Source organism: Akebia trifoliata, chromosome 1 (genome assembly GCF_017979445.1).
Source record: "Akebia trifoliata isolate Shusen 1 chromosome 1, ASM1797944v1, whole genome shotgun sequence".
Taxonomy (NCBI): Eukaryota; Viridiplantae; Streptophyta; class Magnoliopsida; order Ranunculales; family Lardizabalaceae; genus Akebia; species Akebia trifoliata.
Genome location: NC_141375.1, coordinates 36,235,273 through 36,255,358, shown reverse-complemented (window position 1 = coordinate 36,255,358; position 20,086 = coordinate 36,235,273). Strand labels below are relative to the sequence as shown.

At 33.8% G+C, this 20,086-nt stretch overlaps 1 protein-coding gene across 5 annotated transcripts; it reads right to left on the bottom strand.

Moving 5' to 3' along the window:
- Window positions 1–2,332: 2,332 nt before the first annotated feature.
- Window positions 2,333–11,752, bottom strand: LOC147412219 (mechanosensitive ion channel protein 10-like). 5 transcript variants are annotated; one of them, XM_086457791.1, is made up of 7 exons: window positions 11,447–11,752; window positions 4,612–5,708; window positions 4,169–4,527; window positions 3,942–4,065; window positions 3,552–3,845; window positions 3,261–3,463; window positions 2,333–2,844 (listed from the first exon to the last, which is right to left on the bottom strand). In XM_086457791.1, the coding sequence occupies exons 2-7, from the start codon at window positions 5,605–5,607 to the stop codon at window positions 2,604–2,606; spliced, it is 2,217 nt and encodes a 738-aa protein (XP_086313917.1). In that variant the 5' UTR covers window positions 5,608–5,708; window positions 11,447–11,752; the 3' UTR covers window positions 2,333–2,603. The 5 variants fall into 5 exon arrangements, with proteins under 5 accessions (XP_086313917.1, XP_086313902.1, XP_086313925.1 ...); XM_086457776.1 differs by having other exon boundaries at window positions 4,169–5,708; window positions 11,447–11,749; XM_086457799.1 differs by having other exon boundaries at window positions 4,169–5,555; window positions 11,447–11,746.
- Window positions 11,753–20,086: the final 8,334 nt, after the last annotated feature.

The following is a 20,086-nucleotide window of genomic DNA, read 5'->3' as shown; positions in this document are numbered from 1 at the left end:
TTTTCTAATTATTCATGATCTATTCAAAGCCTGAATTAAATCAATTAAAAATACTTCTAAAGGTAAAAGTACAAATTAACTCTTATTTTTATATATATAAAAAATTCTTTCTTAATATTGCATTATAATATTTTCATCTCTCTTGACACTTAAAAAGGTTTCACCATTAGATAATCACCAACCAATTTTTATTATCGAATTCAAGATTATTTATCTAAAAGTTAGTTTTGTCACTTTTTTTTTTACCCTCTCCTCTCTCCTTTCCCTAGATTTTTTTGAGCGGGAGTCTTGCAACTCAAGAGTATGTTTTGTATAATGAAAATTTTGTGTTAATAATACAATTAATCATTTCAAAAGATTATGTTCTTAGTTTTAAATTTGTTTTATATGCTATTTTAGAATAATAATTAAAATGTGTAAAAGTATCTACATCTTAATTAATTAGTGGTGAATTGATGGCTAGTGATGATGATTTTTAAAAGTGAGACAAAAGGTTTTTAACATGCGGATATGAGTATGTAAATTTTTTCTGAAGTTTTCTAGAGAGACTCGAATTGTGCACAAACTTTTATTTGCATGGTATTTTTGTCGTTCTCGGGAGTTTTTGATCAAATTTCAAAACGCTGTTTGATGTATTTTCCAAATCATATTTGATGAATTAATCCTGTAGCGCTTCTTAGCCCTAAACTAAATTGTTAACTATGATTGAGAGAAGATTGTTTTTATTTAATTACAACAATCAAGTAATCCGTTTCATAAGGGGACGTTCAATGAGATCAATCTGAAAACATGATGAGAGGCACATAAATATTTGGACCTATTTATGGTTTGGCCTGCGCAAATTATTTTAGATATTATAAAATATATTACAAGTTATTGGAGTAGTGGACATCGTCCCCTAGCCCAAGATGGACCTTAAATATGAAGAGGAGGACGACCTTGCCTAATAACCAAACAGGTTTAGTAAGCACTTAAGCCTGGTATACAATATGTAATGTTGGGACCAAACATGGTCCAATTTACAGTCCTACTGACCACGAGAAATGGTGTCTCAATCTATGATGTAAAAGCCGAACTTCACCATCTCTTTGCTACCCAAAGAAAGCCAGTGGGATCTGTGACCATCTATTTGAATATTTTTCAGGAATGGCTTATTAGCCTTTGGGTACTTTGTACAAGATGATAAATTAAGATGAAAATGAATTTTGGTAACAATAGTTGGACAAATGGTTTAGTAGTGGTGCCACAAAATTTGTTTGGGCTGAGGGCTTAATGCATACTGCAACCACAAAACATGAAGACAAATTCGAAGTTGTAAGTTTTGACCTTACCGTGTATAGCATGATTATCTACTGTATGAATAGTTAATAATTTTGTGAAAGATTCTTATTATGAGATTTTTATCAATTCATGAGTAGTAAGCTTTTCAATACAAACAGAGATTAAAGCAAGAGTTGGATTCAAAGCTACAAGGTGTTAAAAATTACAAATTGGGTGGCTTATTATAATACACCTGATTATAATAGCAACTGTAGGGATTAAATAACTTCGCTTCTCTCTGCAATATAGCCAAGGGAGTGATTTGGAAGATTCACAAGTATGACCTAATGGGAATTGTTGGAACTACTATTGAGGTGAGGTTAGTTATATAAATATATGAATATTTGAAGTACATGGATAAGCAGCTGATGGACCTAGAGTCGGGGTGAACTTTTTTAATGGATTGACAACAACTTAGTCAAGTGTTGTGGCTGTAATGATTTTCAGTTCCTCCTAAAGACTCGCACTTTGCTTGATTCCAACATATATGAGGAATACATTTTCAATCACATACGAGGATACATTTCATCCCAACAGGGGATTCAGTTTGTTGCTTTGCTTAATTTTAATCATATTTGAGGATACAGTATGCTTATCTTATTTATGGATAATTTAGCACTATATCATAATTTATTGAAATTTATTATTATATATTATTATTAATAGCATAATTTATCACTATATCCAGACGTAAACCACATTTTTATTTTTATCATTGTCAGTCAGACTTACATAAAAGCTAATTAACTGATGAACCAAGCAGAGTATTAACTAACAAGAATAATAACGAGGAGAGTAGGACATATTAATTTTTTTTTGATAATTGTAATATATTAATAAAAAGGAGAGAAACGACAATCAAGGAGGCCGAGATGGCCTCTAAAAGAAACCAAACAAGGAAAAAAATCAAAAATCACAAAAAGTGTTCCATCTAAAAACAAAGTCTTCAAAAGTAATCCCAGCAAAGTCTATGTTATGTTTTGACCAATGGTACAATAGGCCCAAGACCGTGAGAGCTTCTATCTCTACTATTGAACACCCTGTTATTTCTTTCGGTCCAAACCCCCCAAGCAATAGCCGATGGAAGCATCACCCAAAGGAATCTTTTTTTGGATGAAAAGACATTACTATCCCACTCTATAACACTATAGCAACACATAATACACATTGATGCCATGATACTACTACTAATACAACATTATTAATTAATTAGCACAAGTACGAGAAAGGACAGCACTTGCAGATCATGGAGAGTTGTTGGTGCTGTTGCTAGCTGCTGCTCATCAGCCAATATAACTCAGGTGAACTTCTTGAGGAAGGAGACGATATCTAATAGAAAGCTCTTCAAGTATTTTCTTCAACTCGATAACTAGGTCAGATCTGCGGCACCCTTTCTCTCCCATGTTCTGATAGTTCATGGTGTGAGAAAAATAGAGACCCATCTCCATCTTGTTCACATCCATTATGTCCTTCACCAAAACATCGTGGCCAGCATGCCAATGCTGAGGCTTGCTCTCTATGTACCTTAATTCCCAACAAAATCCAACCATCCATTCTCAACAATAGAATAAAGAAAATTAACTCTACAATAAGGTAAGATATATATAATTAACTGAAATTCCACACTTTCCATTATTAGTAAGAAAGATAACACCAGTGTCATGTGTCACTCATACTAAACTGAACCTAAGTTTCATACATAGATATCTATTTATTGATAACCATGAATCTGCTCTGTTCAATGAGATCTCATATATATACTCTAAGAAAAGAAACAAGATGTGTAAAAATAATAATAAGGAAAAATTATTGAGTTGACTTAATAGTTTAAGAGAAGAGAAGAATTAAGCATAAGCACAATATCGTGGATTTTAACTTAATTATATGTATTTTGTTACCCATGCATGCTAAGAAATAGAAGGCTAGAGTTGACATCATACGTCTTTATTCTAGCTTTTAGAGCTCCAACGATCTCCATTGAAGTTGAAACGTCAACAGAGAACTCAATAGCATCACCCATGTCTGGGCTTCTGTAATAGTTGCTAATGGGTTTGGTAGTCAGCACTGAATTTGGATAGTATATCTTCTCGTTGTCATATCTCAGGAAGACTGTTGTCAAAATGTTCATCTCTTCCACCAACATCTGCTAGGTTACATGCAGTTTAGCAAACACAGTTAACCTAGTAAACAGTATATATATAATAAAGCAAGAGGATTATATATAGAGTTACCTCAACTCCATCAACGACACAACGATCACCAACATCGAATGGGTGCCTCACAAATACAAATATAATGGATTCAAATATAGTCTTGGCGGTGTTTCCGAACATGAATCCAATCAGTATCATCTGTGATGAGAGTAATACAAACACTTGAATCGTTGCAAATCCCATTATTAGCAGCCACACAATACCGATCACAATACTCACAGCCCCGGTTAAGAGTCTGTTCAACTGCTTTACAGCAGTTTTTGTATCACTTAAGGAATGTGCTAGTGATTTACGTTCAAGATAGATCTTCACCTATTCGTACAAGAACCACGTTAAAGTAAAACACCATTCTCATAAGAATTAATGGAAACTATATAAAGACAAATTAAGTTGAAATATCTTAATTACCACCCAGTTCCTCAAGGCCTTCTTCTTGATCTTTCCAGTCTCCCGGGCACCTTCAAATAGTGGGAGAACATCATGAACCTCCTCCTCGTTCAAGAATCTATGGAGGTCCTCCTTGTCAATGTACCTAGCAACAAGAACATACAAGTAATAATTAAGAGAGTGAAAGAATGGATCATCGAAACAAACATCATAAGAAACTCTCAAATTAAGATATATGATGTCCTCACTTGAAACCATATCTGGCAACATTAATAAAAATCTGGTGAGAAGCAGCCTTCGCTTCCCACTCATTAGTAATCTCCTTATCTATGTGCTCGTAGCCCTCTATGTGCTCGTACTCATCGTCAACTTCGTCAATAGTTTTCAAAATAGTGGACAGCCCCGAAGTCATTATCACATTAATTAACCCCTTCATGGTCCAAGCAGACACCTTTCCTTGCTTTATCTTTTGAAGCTTACCCACATCAATTACCTCTTGTTTATCTTCTTCAGTTCCTTTCTTTTTATTACGGAAATTCATCTGCAATGTATGCTTTGTGCTCCCAACCCTCTCTGCTAACTCCATCAATGGTGGACCCGAAAGCGCCTGAAGAACATATTGATGGAAGATTGATTCTTGAATCCTGTCAAAGAATGTACTGACATGGAAAGAAGCAGCTAAGATCTTTACCAAGAGAGTTTTCACCAACCATATAAGCGCCCCAACTAGAAAACAAGCAAGAGCCCTAGAGACATAATTCAAAATCTTGGTTGCGTTTTGGGATCGCTTGGCCCCAAGCTTGAACAACAATTCCCATGCAAGAACAACCAAACCCAACCAAATGCAGTTTTGGACACCCTTCTTCAACCCGTGAATGAAATACAAAACCTTCTTCTTGAACAAGAAGTTTCTTTCTATCAAGAAAACCAAAACTCTCATAAACCACTTGGTAACCAATCGACCACAGACAATTACCAGTACCAACACACACCATTTCCAAAACTCCAATCCCCAAATCATCAATTTTTGAAATTTGTTAACAGTAAAGCTAGCTATTAAAAACCCCATTATGCATACCAATGCAGCCCACTGAACCCAAACCATAACTTTAAATCTCTTTTTATGTGATTTTTCCAGCGCTTTTTTAACTTTCTCGCTCTTGTAGATTTCATCATCATCATCATCATCTGATGATGCCACTAATGGTGTTTTTGGAGAAATTGGAGCTGTTCTGGTACCCTCTCTGGGGGTATTATTTGCAGAAGATTTGTTGCTGGGAGAGGTGCTGTAATAAGAATTCGAAGCTCGATCTTTCTGCACCAATTGATTGTGATCTTCATCGAAAGGACAAGATGGTTCTAGGAATCTCGATTTCGGCTTAGAGAAGGAGGACCTACTAAGTGAAAATCGTCTTTTAGAAGGTTTATGGAAACTAGAACTGAACTTGGAATTCTCTGGAGAAGGAGAGATCATGAATGTGGACATTTGTTCTTTTGATTTGAGATTATCAAAATCTGAGATTCCCACATTCGAATCCTTGGATTCTCTCTGCTTTGTCAAAGCTTCCGATTCCTTCATAGCGAAGTTCGAACTGGAAACCCTGCTCACCTTATTCTCCAAAGCTTCGTCTTCGCCTGAAATAAATAAAACTACTTCACTTCCATCTGTTCCTATATTCTCTATCATCTCTATTTCTTTTGTGAGAGTTTTTCCTTTCGAAAAACACCAAAAAACCTACTCTTTTTCAGTTTCTCACGCCATAAAAACTCGTGTTTCCACCATTTCAGCTTAAAAAAATAAAAAATAATAATCAGAACTTTAGGTAGATTTAACGATGATAATTACCAGAAAAACAATCCGAGAGCTTTACATGCAGAACTGATCAAATCATCGAACCATTAAAACACGAGTTTGGGAGAAAATATAAAATAAAACAGAGAACGAAGCATGCATGTTTTCTTCGTCGCTTTCACTCGTGTCCATGGTTTTAAAACTCATTTTGACTTCTCGTTCATGAATGAGACTGAGTCATCTTGTTTAACAAACACCCTCCGCCCTATTTTAGAAACACATCAGGTTTGAGATGACTTCTCAACCCGTCTTGTTGGTGGACGACACCGAGACGTATTGGATGACTCGTCTCAGTCTCGGATGAGAATTAAAACCATGCTTGTGGCAGCTTAATAGCACTCACTTTTTTGAGGCATCTACCTCCACTTAATTTTTTTTTTTTTTCCGAAAAATGGGTCCTATTAATATTAGGACTTGAAATTGAAAATCCTAAACTTCTTCTTGAACCTCTGGACAAGAAGGAGAACTCTAAAGTTCTTCCATTTTTTTTTATGAGTCTAAGTTCAAAAGGCTCTGAAAATAATTTTTTTTGACAGTTTACATCAAATGGAAATTGATTACTATTGAATCTCATTATAATTTTTAATTTTCTTATATATATATATATATATATGGGAAATGTTCAACACCAAACATTTTGGTAAAACATTTTTCAAAAAATGGGTTAGAAGTTTTGGAATGGGTTGATTTTTGGTGAGGATGATTTCTAAAGTGAGGAGATCATCATCATCATCAAAAATCAGCCCATTCCAAAAGTTCTAACCCATGTAGAACAAAAATGGTTGGCTAAAATGTTGGCCAAAATGTTTGGTGCTAAATGGGACCCCATATATATATATATATATATGGGAAATGTTTGGCACCCTACACTTTACCCTACGTGTTTTGTCCTACATGAGTTAAAAGTTTTGGAATGGATTGATTTTTGGTGAGGATGATCTCTATGGTTACAATATCCTCATCACCAAAAATCAGCCATTCCGAAATTTCTAACCCCATGTTTACAAGTTGAAAAATTGTGGACCGTCCATTATTTGTAAACCATTTTTGATGGGATTAGAAGATTTGGAATGGGCTGATTTTTGGTGAGGATGATCTCCTCACAAAAACTTCTAACCCATGTAGGACAAAACACACAAGGTAAAGCGTAGGGTAAAGTGTAGGGCGCCGAACGAGACCATATATATATATATAGGGAAATGTTCAGCATCCAACCATTTGCCCAACATGTTTTGCCCTACATGGGTTAGAAGTTTTGGAATGGGCTGAGAGATCATCCTCACAAAAAATCAGCTCATTCCAAAACTTCTAACCTCATGTTTACAAGTTGAAAAATCGTGGATCATCCATTTTTTGTAAACTATTTTTGATGGGGTTAGAAGTTTTGGAATTGACTGATTTTTGGTGAGGATGATCTCCTCACCATAGATATCATCTTTATTAAAAATCAGCTTATTATAAAACTTCTAACCCATGTAGGACAAAACATGTTGGGCAAATGGTTAGGTGCCGAACGGGACCCATACATATATATAGGTCCCATTCGACACCCAACATTTTGCCCAACATGTTTTGTCCTACATGGGTTAGAAGTTTTGGAATGGGCTGATTTTTGGTGAGGATGATCTCCTCACCAAAAATCCGCCCATTCCAAAACTTCCAACCCCATCACAAATGGTTTACAAAAAATGGACGGTCCATGATTTTTCAACTTGTAAACATGGGGTTAGTAATTTTGGAATGAGCTGATTTTTTGTGAGGATAATCTCTTCACCATAGAGATCATCATCATAAAAAATCAACCCATTCCAAAACTTCTAACCCATGTAGGACAAAACATGTTGGGCAAAATGTTGGGTGTTGAATATATATATATATATATATATATATATGTGGAAATGTTCAGCACCCAACCATTTGCCTAACATGTTTTTTCCTACATGGGTTAGAAGTTTTGAAATGGGCTGATTTTTTGTGAGGATGATCTCTACGATTAGAAGATCATCCTCACAAAAAATCAGCTCATTCGAAAACTTTTAACCCCATGTTTACAAGTTGAAAAATCGTGGACCGTCCATTTTTTGTAAACCATTTGTCATAGGGTTAGAAGTTTTGGAATGGGCTGATTTTTGGTGAGGATGATCTCCTCACCATAGAGATCATCCCCACCAAAAATTAGCCTATTCCAAAACTTCTAACTCATGTAAGACAACATGTTGGGCAAATTGTTGGGTAAATGGTTGGGTGCTGAACGGGACTCATATATATATGGTGGCGTTCTTTTGACAAAATCCTAGACAATATTCTAGACAAAGTATTTTGTCTTATATGGACTAAGTTTTTTAGAATGGGCTGATTTTTTGTGAGGATGATCTCTATGATGAGAAAATCATCATCACAAAAAATCAACCAACTCTAAAAATTTCTAACCCTAATTTATAAGATGAAGAATCGTGAACCATCAATTTTTATTGTTAGTTTGGAACTACTTTTCATTGGGTTAGAAGTTTCAAAATTGGCTGATTTTTTGTGAGGATGATCTACTAATTATAGAGATCATCCTCACAAAAAATTAGTCTATTCCGAAATTTTTTAGCTATATAAGATAAAACATTGTCTAGAATGTTGTTTAAGATTGTCAAAAGAACACTATATATATATATATATATGTTTGAACTCAGATATATGATTTCCAAGATCTCATTTTAAAAAGGGAAATAATTCAATCAAATAACCATAATTATTATGAATAGGATAGTTCAAAATTTGTGTATAAATTTGTATCTTTCCATACATTTATCGATTTTTGTTTTCGTATTTTACACTATACAAAAAATAAAATAAAATTATGTATCGACAAGATACGTTTAACATGGCTTAAGCTGCCAATCGTATCTTTTTGACGCAGTTTTTAAGTACAAAAAAATATGTCAACAAAACACATCTAACATGACTTAGCACATGTTTGACTTTTTAAGGTCGACATAAAGCAAACAAAAAAATGATTTTTTTAGTTGTTGTTATTGTAGATTTAACACCATCATCAACAAGTTCATGTTATTAATATTCTTTAAAAAACTTTTGTCAGCTTTTTAAGTATTTAAATATTGTACATTATAGTTTTAACCCTAATCTAAATCAATTCTTACCATTTGCCTTAATTTTTGTACCGATTTCTCCCGTTACAAAGTAGAGATAATAAACTAATAAAAAAGAACTTAAGTTTGATATCTTGCAAGATTCAAAGTAACTCTTGATGAAGATGAAGATGGTTTGTTGTGAAGTTTTTTGTGGGACAACGATATGGTCGAGTTGTGAAGTTCAATCGTAGACGATATCAAAATGCATTTCGTTGATGCACTTACCATGTGGGTGTATTAACAAACATGTTTTTAAATTTCGTGGGTGCAACTACTAAATGGGTATAGATGTCTCAAAAGCAAGTGGAACAATACTCACCCTTCAGTTATAGAAAGCTTTAAAAAAAAGTTGGAGAAAGATGATCAAGTCGAGGAAACATCAGATAAATTAAAAAATAAAAATATATTTTTTAAGTATAAAAAATATATCACTGTAGCTCGGGAGCAGATCCTCTTTAGGTTTGTTTTCCTGTAGCTCTCTATAACGCTATTGGACGATTAGGAAAGCGCCACATCAACAAATTTATAAAGACAAGATGACCACCACCGTTTAAAATTAGTGGTTCGCTGACCATCCATTTTCAAAACCATGGTTCAGGTAGAAAAAGTTTATCTGCATATATATTTTTTTTGTTAAATCAGATCTAAGACACTAGCACAAGAGGGCTGTGGTGGTATTTTTTCAAACTGTGACACTCTCTGGATTTTAGATAAAGCACTACAGGGAGCTACACAAAACGAAGCTACAGAGGATCTGCTCCCTTATGGCTCGTGGGAGCTTTCAAAACAAAAGGAGAAAAACAAAAAAAACAAAAACAACAGAGCCTACGTTAATAGCCACACCTTGTCTTTACATGTGAAGGATTATATTTAAGATGTAATTTTGAATGTAAACTAGGGGTAGAATTGAAATTCTATGTGCATTGGTACAGCAGGTAGATGATGCTTTCCATTTAAATGATGAAAACTAGGTTGTTGCTCAAAATGGCATTTGTGGCATTATAAAATATAAAAAAAAACATCCGATGCTACAGGTTGTAGAGGACAAAATTCTATGCACTTTCAAGAAAAATAAAATTCAAAAAAATATTATTTTTTACAGTTGAATTTTAATTCGATGAGTTCCATGGAAATTTGATAGCGGCCTATTTCCAATAAATAAATAAACTTATTGAAAAAGTTTTTGCCACAATCTATTCAATTATTTTTATTGTTCTATGAGAAACTTCCCTTTGAATTATTTTCATAAGAATCGGATTGCAAAGTTGATTGATCGATGATAGTGTTTTGGAAGTGTTTTTTGGGGGTTTATTAGATTTGGGAGTATCGAGTAAAAAGTAGCTTTTGCACTACAGATTGTATTTGTTTGTTGTAGGGTTGTAACTTGGGTAGGCTGGCTGGAGCTCAACCTAATCGACGGGTAAGGCTGGTCCGAGTTTTGTATGATATGAGTTGATCATGAGTTAGAATAATTCAACTCAACTTTTCATCCGGGTGAAAGTAGCTGGACTTGCATGTGGGCCCCATTATAGGAGTTATCACCTAATTTAAATCTAAGAATAAAAAATTGGCTTTAAATGAAATTTAAAAATTGGGGTCAATCTACAATAGAGGCCATGGGGAAAGGTGTTAGCACCGATTCCACCCAATGGCTAACATGAATCACAAATCAACTTAATGCCACTGATCAATTCCACTTTAACAATTATGAACAAATTGAGATTAGCGGGCATCCAAGTACTCAACAAATTTGACATTGAAGCATCCTTCACTAGAAATAATTCCAAACGGTGGTACAAGAATCCTTAACTTTTCAATATAACGTGTAAAACAGTCCCCAAAATGAAAGGGTCCCTTGGGCAGCCAAGGTTAGGGAGCCAACGACTTTGTCCCATATGACTTAAAATTATTGTTTTGTCAGTGAAAAGCTAATCAAGAAAATCAGAAAATCTGTCTCTAACAGCAGCAAAACAGTCACATGAGCAGCCGCCCTAGACATCCATCCCAATTGTTATCAAGCAAGCAGTCTCAGACCATGTGTTGTTTTAACCGTAGCTCAAGACAGGAATCATAAAAAATCTACCAGCATAGGTTTTACCCCCAACTCTCCTATGTGGAAGAACCATATATTTTTCCTCGGGATACACAACTACAATCTTAAGGAAAACAATATATGGTTGTTGCACTTGCCACGTCAAGAGAGTTAGAAAATCACGACTCTTAAATCAATTGATTTTGACCCAAAAAATTGGTTGTACTGAATATAGAATCTGACTTTGAAATTCATGCAACAAGAAAACCAATTTTGAAGTACATAATTGAAACCACTTTGACCACAATCGGGTTTGAACTTACTGGAAAAAAAAAAAGATTTCATCATCTTTAAAAAAAAATGGAATTTTGATGAGTGCTAACTTACAACACTAAATATTAAAAAAAAAAAAAAAAAACATGTAAGTTGATTGGTTGACTCAACTAGTTGATTTCCATTATCAATCAGGTTGATGCCATGTTAGAAGCAAATAAAGACATACCTTGATTATTGTGAATCCTTGATCATTGTGGTTCCTTCAGACAATGATAAAGAATCCTTCTAGAGTTCGAGATGGAATGATCAATATATAATCTTCTCTTGAAAGAAAACCAATTGGATTATTGGATATATTTATATATCAAGATAGAGAGTTCTTGAAGATGCTCCTTGGGCCAGTCGTACAAAAGAAAGTAAGAGAGAAAGAAAGATTGGCTCTTGCTAGACTATGTGACGAACTCACCTTTATAGATTTTTTGTGTACAAAATTTTGGAATGTCTTCTACCGTTCTACGTATTCCAACCCCCCATACACGACTGAATAGTATTTTCTTTTAAAAAAGAGGTTTTTTCATCCACCTTTAGAAAGATATTTCTAGGCTTTCCTATTCCTACAAAAAATTTCTTTGTTAACTTTATTTCCGGCGTGGATTATTTATTGAACACCACCTTCCATTCCTCTGGAGTCCGACGTGTGTGAATGTGGTTGTTTTCTTTTTAAAGAATTTAAGCTGAAGTTTAAGTAGGTGGGTCTGGGTCCCCCATTGTGTAACTCGTGCAAGGAGGTTTCCTAGTTGAGTCGTGATAATCTAACTATCCCACGTGGCAAACTCAATCGACCACTTGACGTGGCAAGTTCGAAAACCGAAGATCTATACTCTTTGGGATACACGATTCCCTCGAGATATATTATTTCAATGGTGAAGTGCTGCCACGTATCCCAAGGAATGAAAATCTATAATTCCCGAACTTGTCACATCAGGGTAGTCGATTGAGTTTGCCACGTGAGGTAGTCAGATTATCATGATTCTTCATAATTTCATACTTTTGTTAAATTGACATTGGATTTGAGTGCTGATTTTATAACTCATTCTAACAAGGTGACTAAAAAACTCAACGATGTGGCATGAGCAAAGAACTGTAGATTCTTACCCTTAGGATACATAACTGACCTTCCATCTGCAGTTGTATATCTTGAGCGAAAGAACCTACAACTCTTTGCGCATGCCTCGTCGGTGAGTTTTTTATTCACACTTTCAGGTTGACTTACAAAATCATTATTCATTGGATTTGGTATCTTTATGAGCGATGATTTTGTAACTCAACCTAACATGATAACTCAAAAACTCACCGACATGGCATATGTAAAGAACAATAGATTTTTTGCTTTAGGATATACAACTACACATATTTATGGGGATGTGCAGTCGTGTATCCCGAGGCAAAAAGTTCATAGTTCCTTGCACATGCGACCTTGGTGAGTTTTTGAGTTATCTTGTCATGTTGAGTTACAAAATCATTACACATGTTTTATTTCATGAGTCTTAATAATATGACTCGCCAGGTGGCATACTCAATTGATTCCCTAACGTGTACAAGTTCGGGAATCGTACATATGTACATCTTAGGATACATGAATCCCTCAGGATATATTATGGGGAAGTGCAATCATGTATTCAGAGGCGTACAGATCTATAATTCCCGAACTTGTCACATCAGATAGACAATTGAGGATGCCACCTGGGGAGTCATAGTATCACGACTCTTTATTTCATTGCTTGCTAAGTTGTTAGAATATTTGTAGGGTCCATAGAGATGAGAGTCTATGAGACGTGAGGAGTGGATCCTCTATAGCACACAGTTCCTGTAGCACCATGTAGCACTAATATAATGGATGAAAGATAGGCATCCCACAAAAATATTTTTGAAAATGAATGACTACTAAATGCCCAATATTTTAAGTGTGAGATGTAATTGTTGTTGAATCAAATGTATAAATCTGAATCAGAAAAATATTATATTAAATTCGACAATAAGAATAGTTGGAATGAACTTATTGGTTTGAGTGATTGAGACACGAAGAAGCCATTGTCTTTAAAATCAATTTTACCCTCTTAGGATGATATCCACAATGCACAACACACTCAGTGTACGAGTAATAATAATTAGAAGAACAGAAGAGAGATGTCAGACGTTTCTATATGTAGTATGTATTTCTGAGTACAAAACTCTAGGACACACTTCTCTTTTATAATAGTTAAAGCTCAAATGGTACAAAGAAACCCAATGGTCTAATGAATTAATAGCCTATTTTTGAACGTTGAGAATTGAGAATTGAGATGAGATCTTTAAGTAAAGAATGATCAAACAAATTTGAGTCTTTCACACGCACCTATATGAGGCTTAAATTAAATATTTGCACCCCTCTATGCGCGTATCGCAGGCGTACACGCGCACCAAGGGTTTTCGACGGGTTGGCCCAAACACAATGGGTTATAGTCCCATGGTGTGTTGGGGCCTCCTTGTGCGAGAAACGCCCAACCTCTTTCTCTCTCACACTCAAGCAAGTAGGAGAGTGAGAAAATTTATAAGTTGAGCATAAATCTTATATTTACTAGATGTGGGGCTTAATATTTAGAGAGTTGCCTCTACAACTCTCAAGTGAAAGAAAAAGAAAGAATCTTTGACTTTTTAAGTATAACAAATAAGGAAAATCTTCTTTTAACTAAGGTTTCACCAAAAATGAAAAAATCCTGTACCAATCACACTCAAGAGAAAATAAGATCTTGAGTTCAAATCTTGCCTCAAACAAAATCCAATAAATAATATTAATTATGAATCCTATAACAATTGTATGGCTAATGTAGCGCTCTTTCAACCATTGGATCTATGTTACGGGAATCATGTACTACAGAGGATTTGCTTCTAGTGCAATTTTCCTATAGCCTTATGTAGCGCAATTCAATAGTTGGAAGAGCGCCACGTCAACGAGATACTAAAATCCTACAGTTTGAAATTGGGGGTTCATTGACTTCCATTTTAAAAGCACTAGATCTTGTTAAAAAAATTATCTTTAAAAAAAATTAAAATTAAAATCTTGGCCATAAACACTGCAGGCCTATGTTATTATTTTTTCTCAGCATGAATCTCTCTCGCCTATGAAGAGAGTGCTACAAAGAACTATATGGAATTTGTGCTACAAAGGATCCACTCCCATGGGTCATGTGGTGTATTTTTCTAAAGGAAAATATGTTCTCTTTAATTTAATTTGATTTAGTTTTTATTAGTTAGATTCCTTTAAATTTTATTTTGTTCTTTCTTTTCTTTATTTGATTTTGCAGGACCTCCTTAAAATTTCTAATAACACTTATCAGAGCCCACCATCTTTTAATTTTGTTTTTTGGATTAATTAATTTTTATTCTTTTAAAGTTTCCACTCTTTAAAATTTTAAATTCCTTAATAGGATTTGTTAAGATATTTTAATTTTTGATGTTTTCTTGATATTTTTAACTTGTTAATGTTTTTTGTTATGTTTACCTTTGTTTAAAGTTGGATTCAGATTTGATTAAGATATGAAAATTAGTTAAAAGTTTTAAACTTTCTTAAAATGATTTTTACTTTGATTTATTTGTTTGAATTGATTTTTAAGTTTTATTTAATCCGTTTATGTTTAAGTTGTTTAAATTTACAAAGATTTCTCAAAGTGGGATTTTGTAGGGGTTTTGTTGAGAGTGTCAATTTCAATTATTTCATGGTTCTTCAATGTTGACAAATGTGGCGGCCCAATTTTGGAAAATCTTCATAAATTTTTTTTGGAGTTACAGTTTTGTTTCGATTTATCATTCCATGTGTTTCGAAGTGTCCTCCTAGGTGCAACATGATTTCTAGGAATGTTTGGCATCAAGGGTAATATTGTTAAATTTTGCGATTTATTATGAAAATTTTGATTTGATTCCAGAATGATGATTTTTATGTCTCGAAATAATGTGTTCTTAGTATAGTGCGGTCTCTAAGTGTATCTCGAATATCTAGGTTATATCAGTCATTTATTCAAATTTTATAAATTTCAAGGTTTTGTATGAAACAAACCTAAGCTTGTATAGTCACTATGTCTAGGGGTGTCATTGGTGAAATGGATAGAAAGGAGTCTTAAGAGTTTGAGAATGGATCCAAGAGACATTACACAAGTTTTTCAACTCTGTGTTATCTTTCGCTTATCATTAAGAATCTACATCAACTGGGGCACAAATTGCTAAATTAGAGGAACACAAAATGGGGTGTCCTCACCGGGTTGAGCACTTGGGCAACCTAGCTCAATCCAAACCCACCATTTTATAATAATAATAATAAATATCATAATAATTATATATTTTGTAAGTATTTTTTTAATTATTTTTTATATAAGAATTTTATAAATTGTATTTCTTGCTTAAGATATAAAATTTATTTACTAGTCAAAAAGAAATTAGACTTGTTTCTAGAGTCTTATGATGATAAGCCAGAAGCAAGCTCTTCGATTGAGTATGTGTCAAACTCTTCTTTCTCGTATGATTTGGCACTTGCTGCAGAGAGAGGCGATCGGGCCTATGAATTTGATGAGACCAATGCCTGATGCTTGTCGGCTTTTGTCCATTCTTTGAAAGAGAGATTCAGCTTAGTATGTAGTAAAGTGTGAAGCGACATGCTTTTCCGGTCCCGATTCAGTGAGCGTCTCATGCGCGCTCAAATTCCCCAATGACACTCTTATCTTAATTATGTGGAATTGACATTCCTTTAACGGGTGAGGGGGAAAAGCCTTCTCAAACCGACCAACCATCCCACGAGACAATTCGTTCAACGAGTCCATTCCACCCAAAATTATATAACTCGGATTAATCCGAGCTCAACTAGAATTTCGATGCATCGTTAATTATTATTTATATATATAATTTTTTAAAGTGTAGCCCACCATGTCATACATGCATATGTATTCCATAGTCCTATTAACTTCAGATAAAGCTTAGCCCAACATGTCATACATGCATACAAATGTGATGACATTACCCATAAAAAAAAATGTACTCTAAAAGTCTCAAATACCAAGGAAATCATTTTTTATTTTAAAGTCAACATTAACATGCTACAATGACCATAGATGCTTTTGCTCATGTACAATAGGAGCTGAAGGCGGTGTTATGAGGAGTCATTGTAGCAGGTCTCTATCTTTAAAACTAAGAGCCTTGATGGTTGCAGTGATATTATTTTCACTGAAATTCCAGATCATACAACTAAATTCCAAAACTTGTTTGTCCGTCCATACCCCACGAAGCATGTAAACAGACATGTGGGTCCAGCCTAATTGAGCTGATTCCAAGTCTATGAAAATCACAATCCTCATCATCAAAATCTTATCCCAAACAAATAGACTTGAGGTCACATATGTTTCTTTCATATAATTTTAAATCGTGATTTGTAAATATTTATTCTCGGGATGCACATCTCATAAACATGCACGTGTATCTCAAGAAAGAAAATCTACAATTCTTTCACATGCCACGTTAGGAAAGTAGAAGAGGAGTCAAAAAAATCATTATTATTAAATTTTATCTTAAAAATGAATGGTCCCCACCCACTGATCACTTAAACAATTCACTAATTAATGATTTGAAAATTTTCACTTGATTTACACTCGACTGATGTGGAAAGGGCGCATAATCATTGATATTTTTCCTTCTATATCCCAAAGAAGAAGATCTATGATTTTGTACCCTTGCCACACCTCAACTGCATCAAGATCGCAGCGACAGTTTTCAAGTCAGAAAATCAGGACTCTAAACATTTTTTTTTTTTTTTTTTTTTTTTACAATGAAGGAACTAAGGTCCATAATCTTCGGTGCACCATTCTTCTGGAGTATTATCCTTATATTCTAACAAAAAGACAAACTAATAAAAGTTAAGATCCGGAATGGTGTCCCGTCCCTGTAATAAAAGTAAAAAGTAAAAAACGATAAATTTTTATTTTGGATTTCAAACTTCAACAAAGACGGATACACATCTTATCTTTAATTATGGGATTGGGACAAAGGTCTTTATCGCGACACAAACTATAAAAGAACGGTGATAAATCGATGCCGCAAAACATAAGCAGTCACTGCGTGTCTGACCTGGCAAGGGCACCAAAGCATCGATCTTTTCTTTTGATACACAAGAAAAAAAAATCAACGTTTTTGACCCCTTGCCATTTCAATCACAGATGTTTTGCCGCATCCATTTATCATTAATCATTATAAAAACTAAGTTTCTAATATAAAATTTAATGATAAATTGACACGATAAAATATTTGTGGTTTGTATGCATTTAACATGGCAAAGGCACATAATCATTAATTTTTTTCTTGTGTATCCCAAAGAAAAAGATTTATGATTATGTGCTCTTGCCACATATTCGTGTATAGATCATGTATGTTTTGCCGTGTCGATTTATTATAGTTTTAATATAAAATCTCCTCAATTAATCACACTCATCAGTCAAGTCAAATTGTAAGTAGAGAGCAGATAGTACGCACCCAAGATGGAGGATTGAAGTCTTTTAATTCTCCCACAGCCCAATGTACATAAAGTAAGTGATAATTCAAGAAAAATTTTACAAGGAGATATTTTAGGTGTTGAGTCCTTGGATTATGACTTAGTTAGCATGTATTGGGGGTGTGGGAAGAGAGTTTCAATCCTCCACCCTGGGTGCATACGATCTGGACTCATCTTAAGTATGAACAGGTCAACACTCATCTGCCTTGCTTGAGTTTGATTTTGGAGATCCACACTATAGAGACCTCGATAAACCCCACTCCATTATTGGCCCAAGTGGCACATTACTTTTTACTATTTCTCTCTCATATTTTATTTTATTTTATTTTATTTTTTCAAAAACTAACCACTAATTTGTGGGTATATCATTTTCATAAAATTGTGGGTGGCATGTAAATTTCATACTGAATAAGGGTTGTGTGGTGCCAGGTTCCAAGGGTATTTCAGGGGCACGAAAGAACATTGGATTATAATAATTTCATTTCTATCTCTTTACAGGTAAAAGATTTCACCATTAGATAATCATCAACCAATTTTCATTATCGAATTCAAGCTTATTTATCTAAAAGTTAGTTTTGTCACTCATTTTTTTTCCTCTCTCCTCACTCCTTTCGCTAGATTTTTTGAACGGGAGTCTTGCAACTCAAGAGTGTGTTTTGTATTATGAAAATTTTGTGTTAATAACACAATTAATCATAAAAAAAAATTATGTTCTTAATTTTAAATTAGTTCTATATGCTATTTTAGAATAATAATTAAAATGTGTAAAAGTATCTACATCTTAATTAATAAGTGGTGAATTGATGGCTAATGATGGAGATATTTAAAAGTGAGATATAAAATTGATTAATCTTATTAAGGTAGGGTTTTTATTTTTATTTTTTATAACATGTGGATATGAGTAAGGTAAAAAATTTAACATATATATACATGAATATTTTAAAGTTTTCTAGAGAGACTCGAATTGTGCACAAACTTTTTGATCAAACTTCAAAATGCTGTTTGATGTATTTTCCAAACAAATATTTGACGAATAAATCCCGTAGCGATTCTTAGCCCTAAACTAAATTGTTAACTATGATCGAGAGAAGATTGAGGTCGAGGGGTACGTCGAATATCAATTGTTTCTATTTAATTACAACAATCAAGTAATCCGTTTCATTATGAGACGTACAATGAAATCAATCTGGAAAGGCACATAAATATTTGGGCCTATTTATGGTTTGGCCTGAGCAAATTATTTTAGATATTATAAATATATTACAAGTTATTGGAGTAGTGGACATCTCTCCCTAGCCCAAGATGACCTTAAATATGAAGAGGAGGACGACCTTGCCTAATAACTAAACAGGTTTAGTAGTAAGCACTTAAGCCTGGTACACAATATGTTATGTTGGGACCAAACATGGTCCAATTTACAGTCCTACTGACCACGAGAAATGATGTCTCAATCTATGATGTAAAAGCCGAACTTCACCATCTCTTTTCTACCCATAGAAAGCCAGTGGGATCTGTGACCATCTATTTGAATATTTTTCACGAATGGCTTATTAGCCTTTGGGTACTTTGTACGAGATGATAAATTAAGATGAAAATGAATTTTAGTAACAATAGTTGGACCAATGATTCGGTAGTGGTGCCACAAAACTTGTTTAGGCTGAGGGCTTAATGCATATTGCATATTGCAACCACAAAAAAAAAAAAAAACATGAAGACAAATTCAAAGTTATAAGTTTTGACCTTCTCAAAAGGTTCTTCTTACCGTGTATAGCAAGATTATGCTCTAATAATCTATTGTTTGAATAGTGAATAATTTTGTGAAAGATTCTTGTTATGGGATTTTTATTAATTCATGAGTAGTAAGCTTGTCAATACAAACAGAGATTAAAGCAACAGTTGGATTCAAAACTGGTGTTATTAGCAAATTGGCATATTATACAACTGATTATAATAGCAACTTATTTTATTGTTAAATTATTATTATTAATAGCATAATTTATCATTATATCCAAACGTAAACCACCTTTTTATTTTATCTTTATATTTCCAATAACTCTTCCGCAGTAAAGATTGGTTTTTTCATTTTGCAAATCTAATTTCTTAAAAAATAAAATGCAAACAATTTGAAACTTTTAAATTTAAATAAAGAGTATGGTTTAGAATGTTGAAATTTGAATCACAGATAAATCTAACTTATATACATATTTTATCAAAAAATGACCTTTTTGTTATTCAATTTTTTATACTTGAAATTGTAGTTATTATCTCTAAATTTTGTTGATGCACTACGCTATGTGC

Excerpts from the sequence above, each read along its gene's own strand:
- LOC147412219 (XM_086457776.1), bottom strand. The coding sequence starts at position 5,607 with ATGATAGAGAATATAGGAACAGATGGAAGTGAAGTAGTTTTATTTATT. Across the intron at positions 3,464-3,551 it reads GTGTCGTTGATGGAGTTGAG|ATGTTGGTGGAAGAGATGAA; the intron begins GTAACTCTATAT and ends GTAACCTAGCAG. Across the intron at positions 2,845-3,260 it reads CTAAAAGCTAGAATAAAGAC|GTACATAGAGAGCAAGCCTC; the intron begins GTATGATGTCAA and ends TTGGGAATTAAG.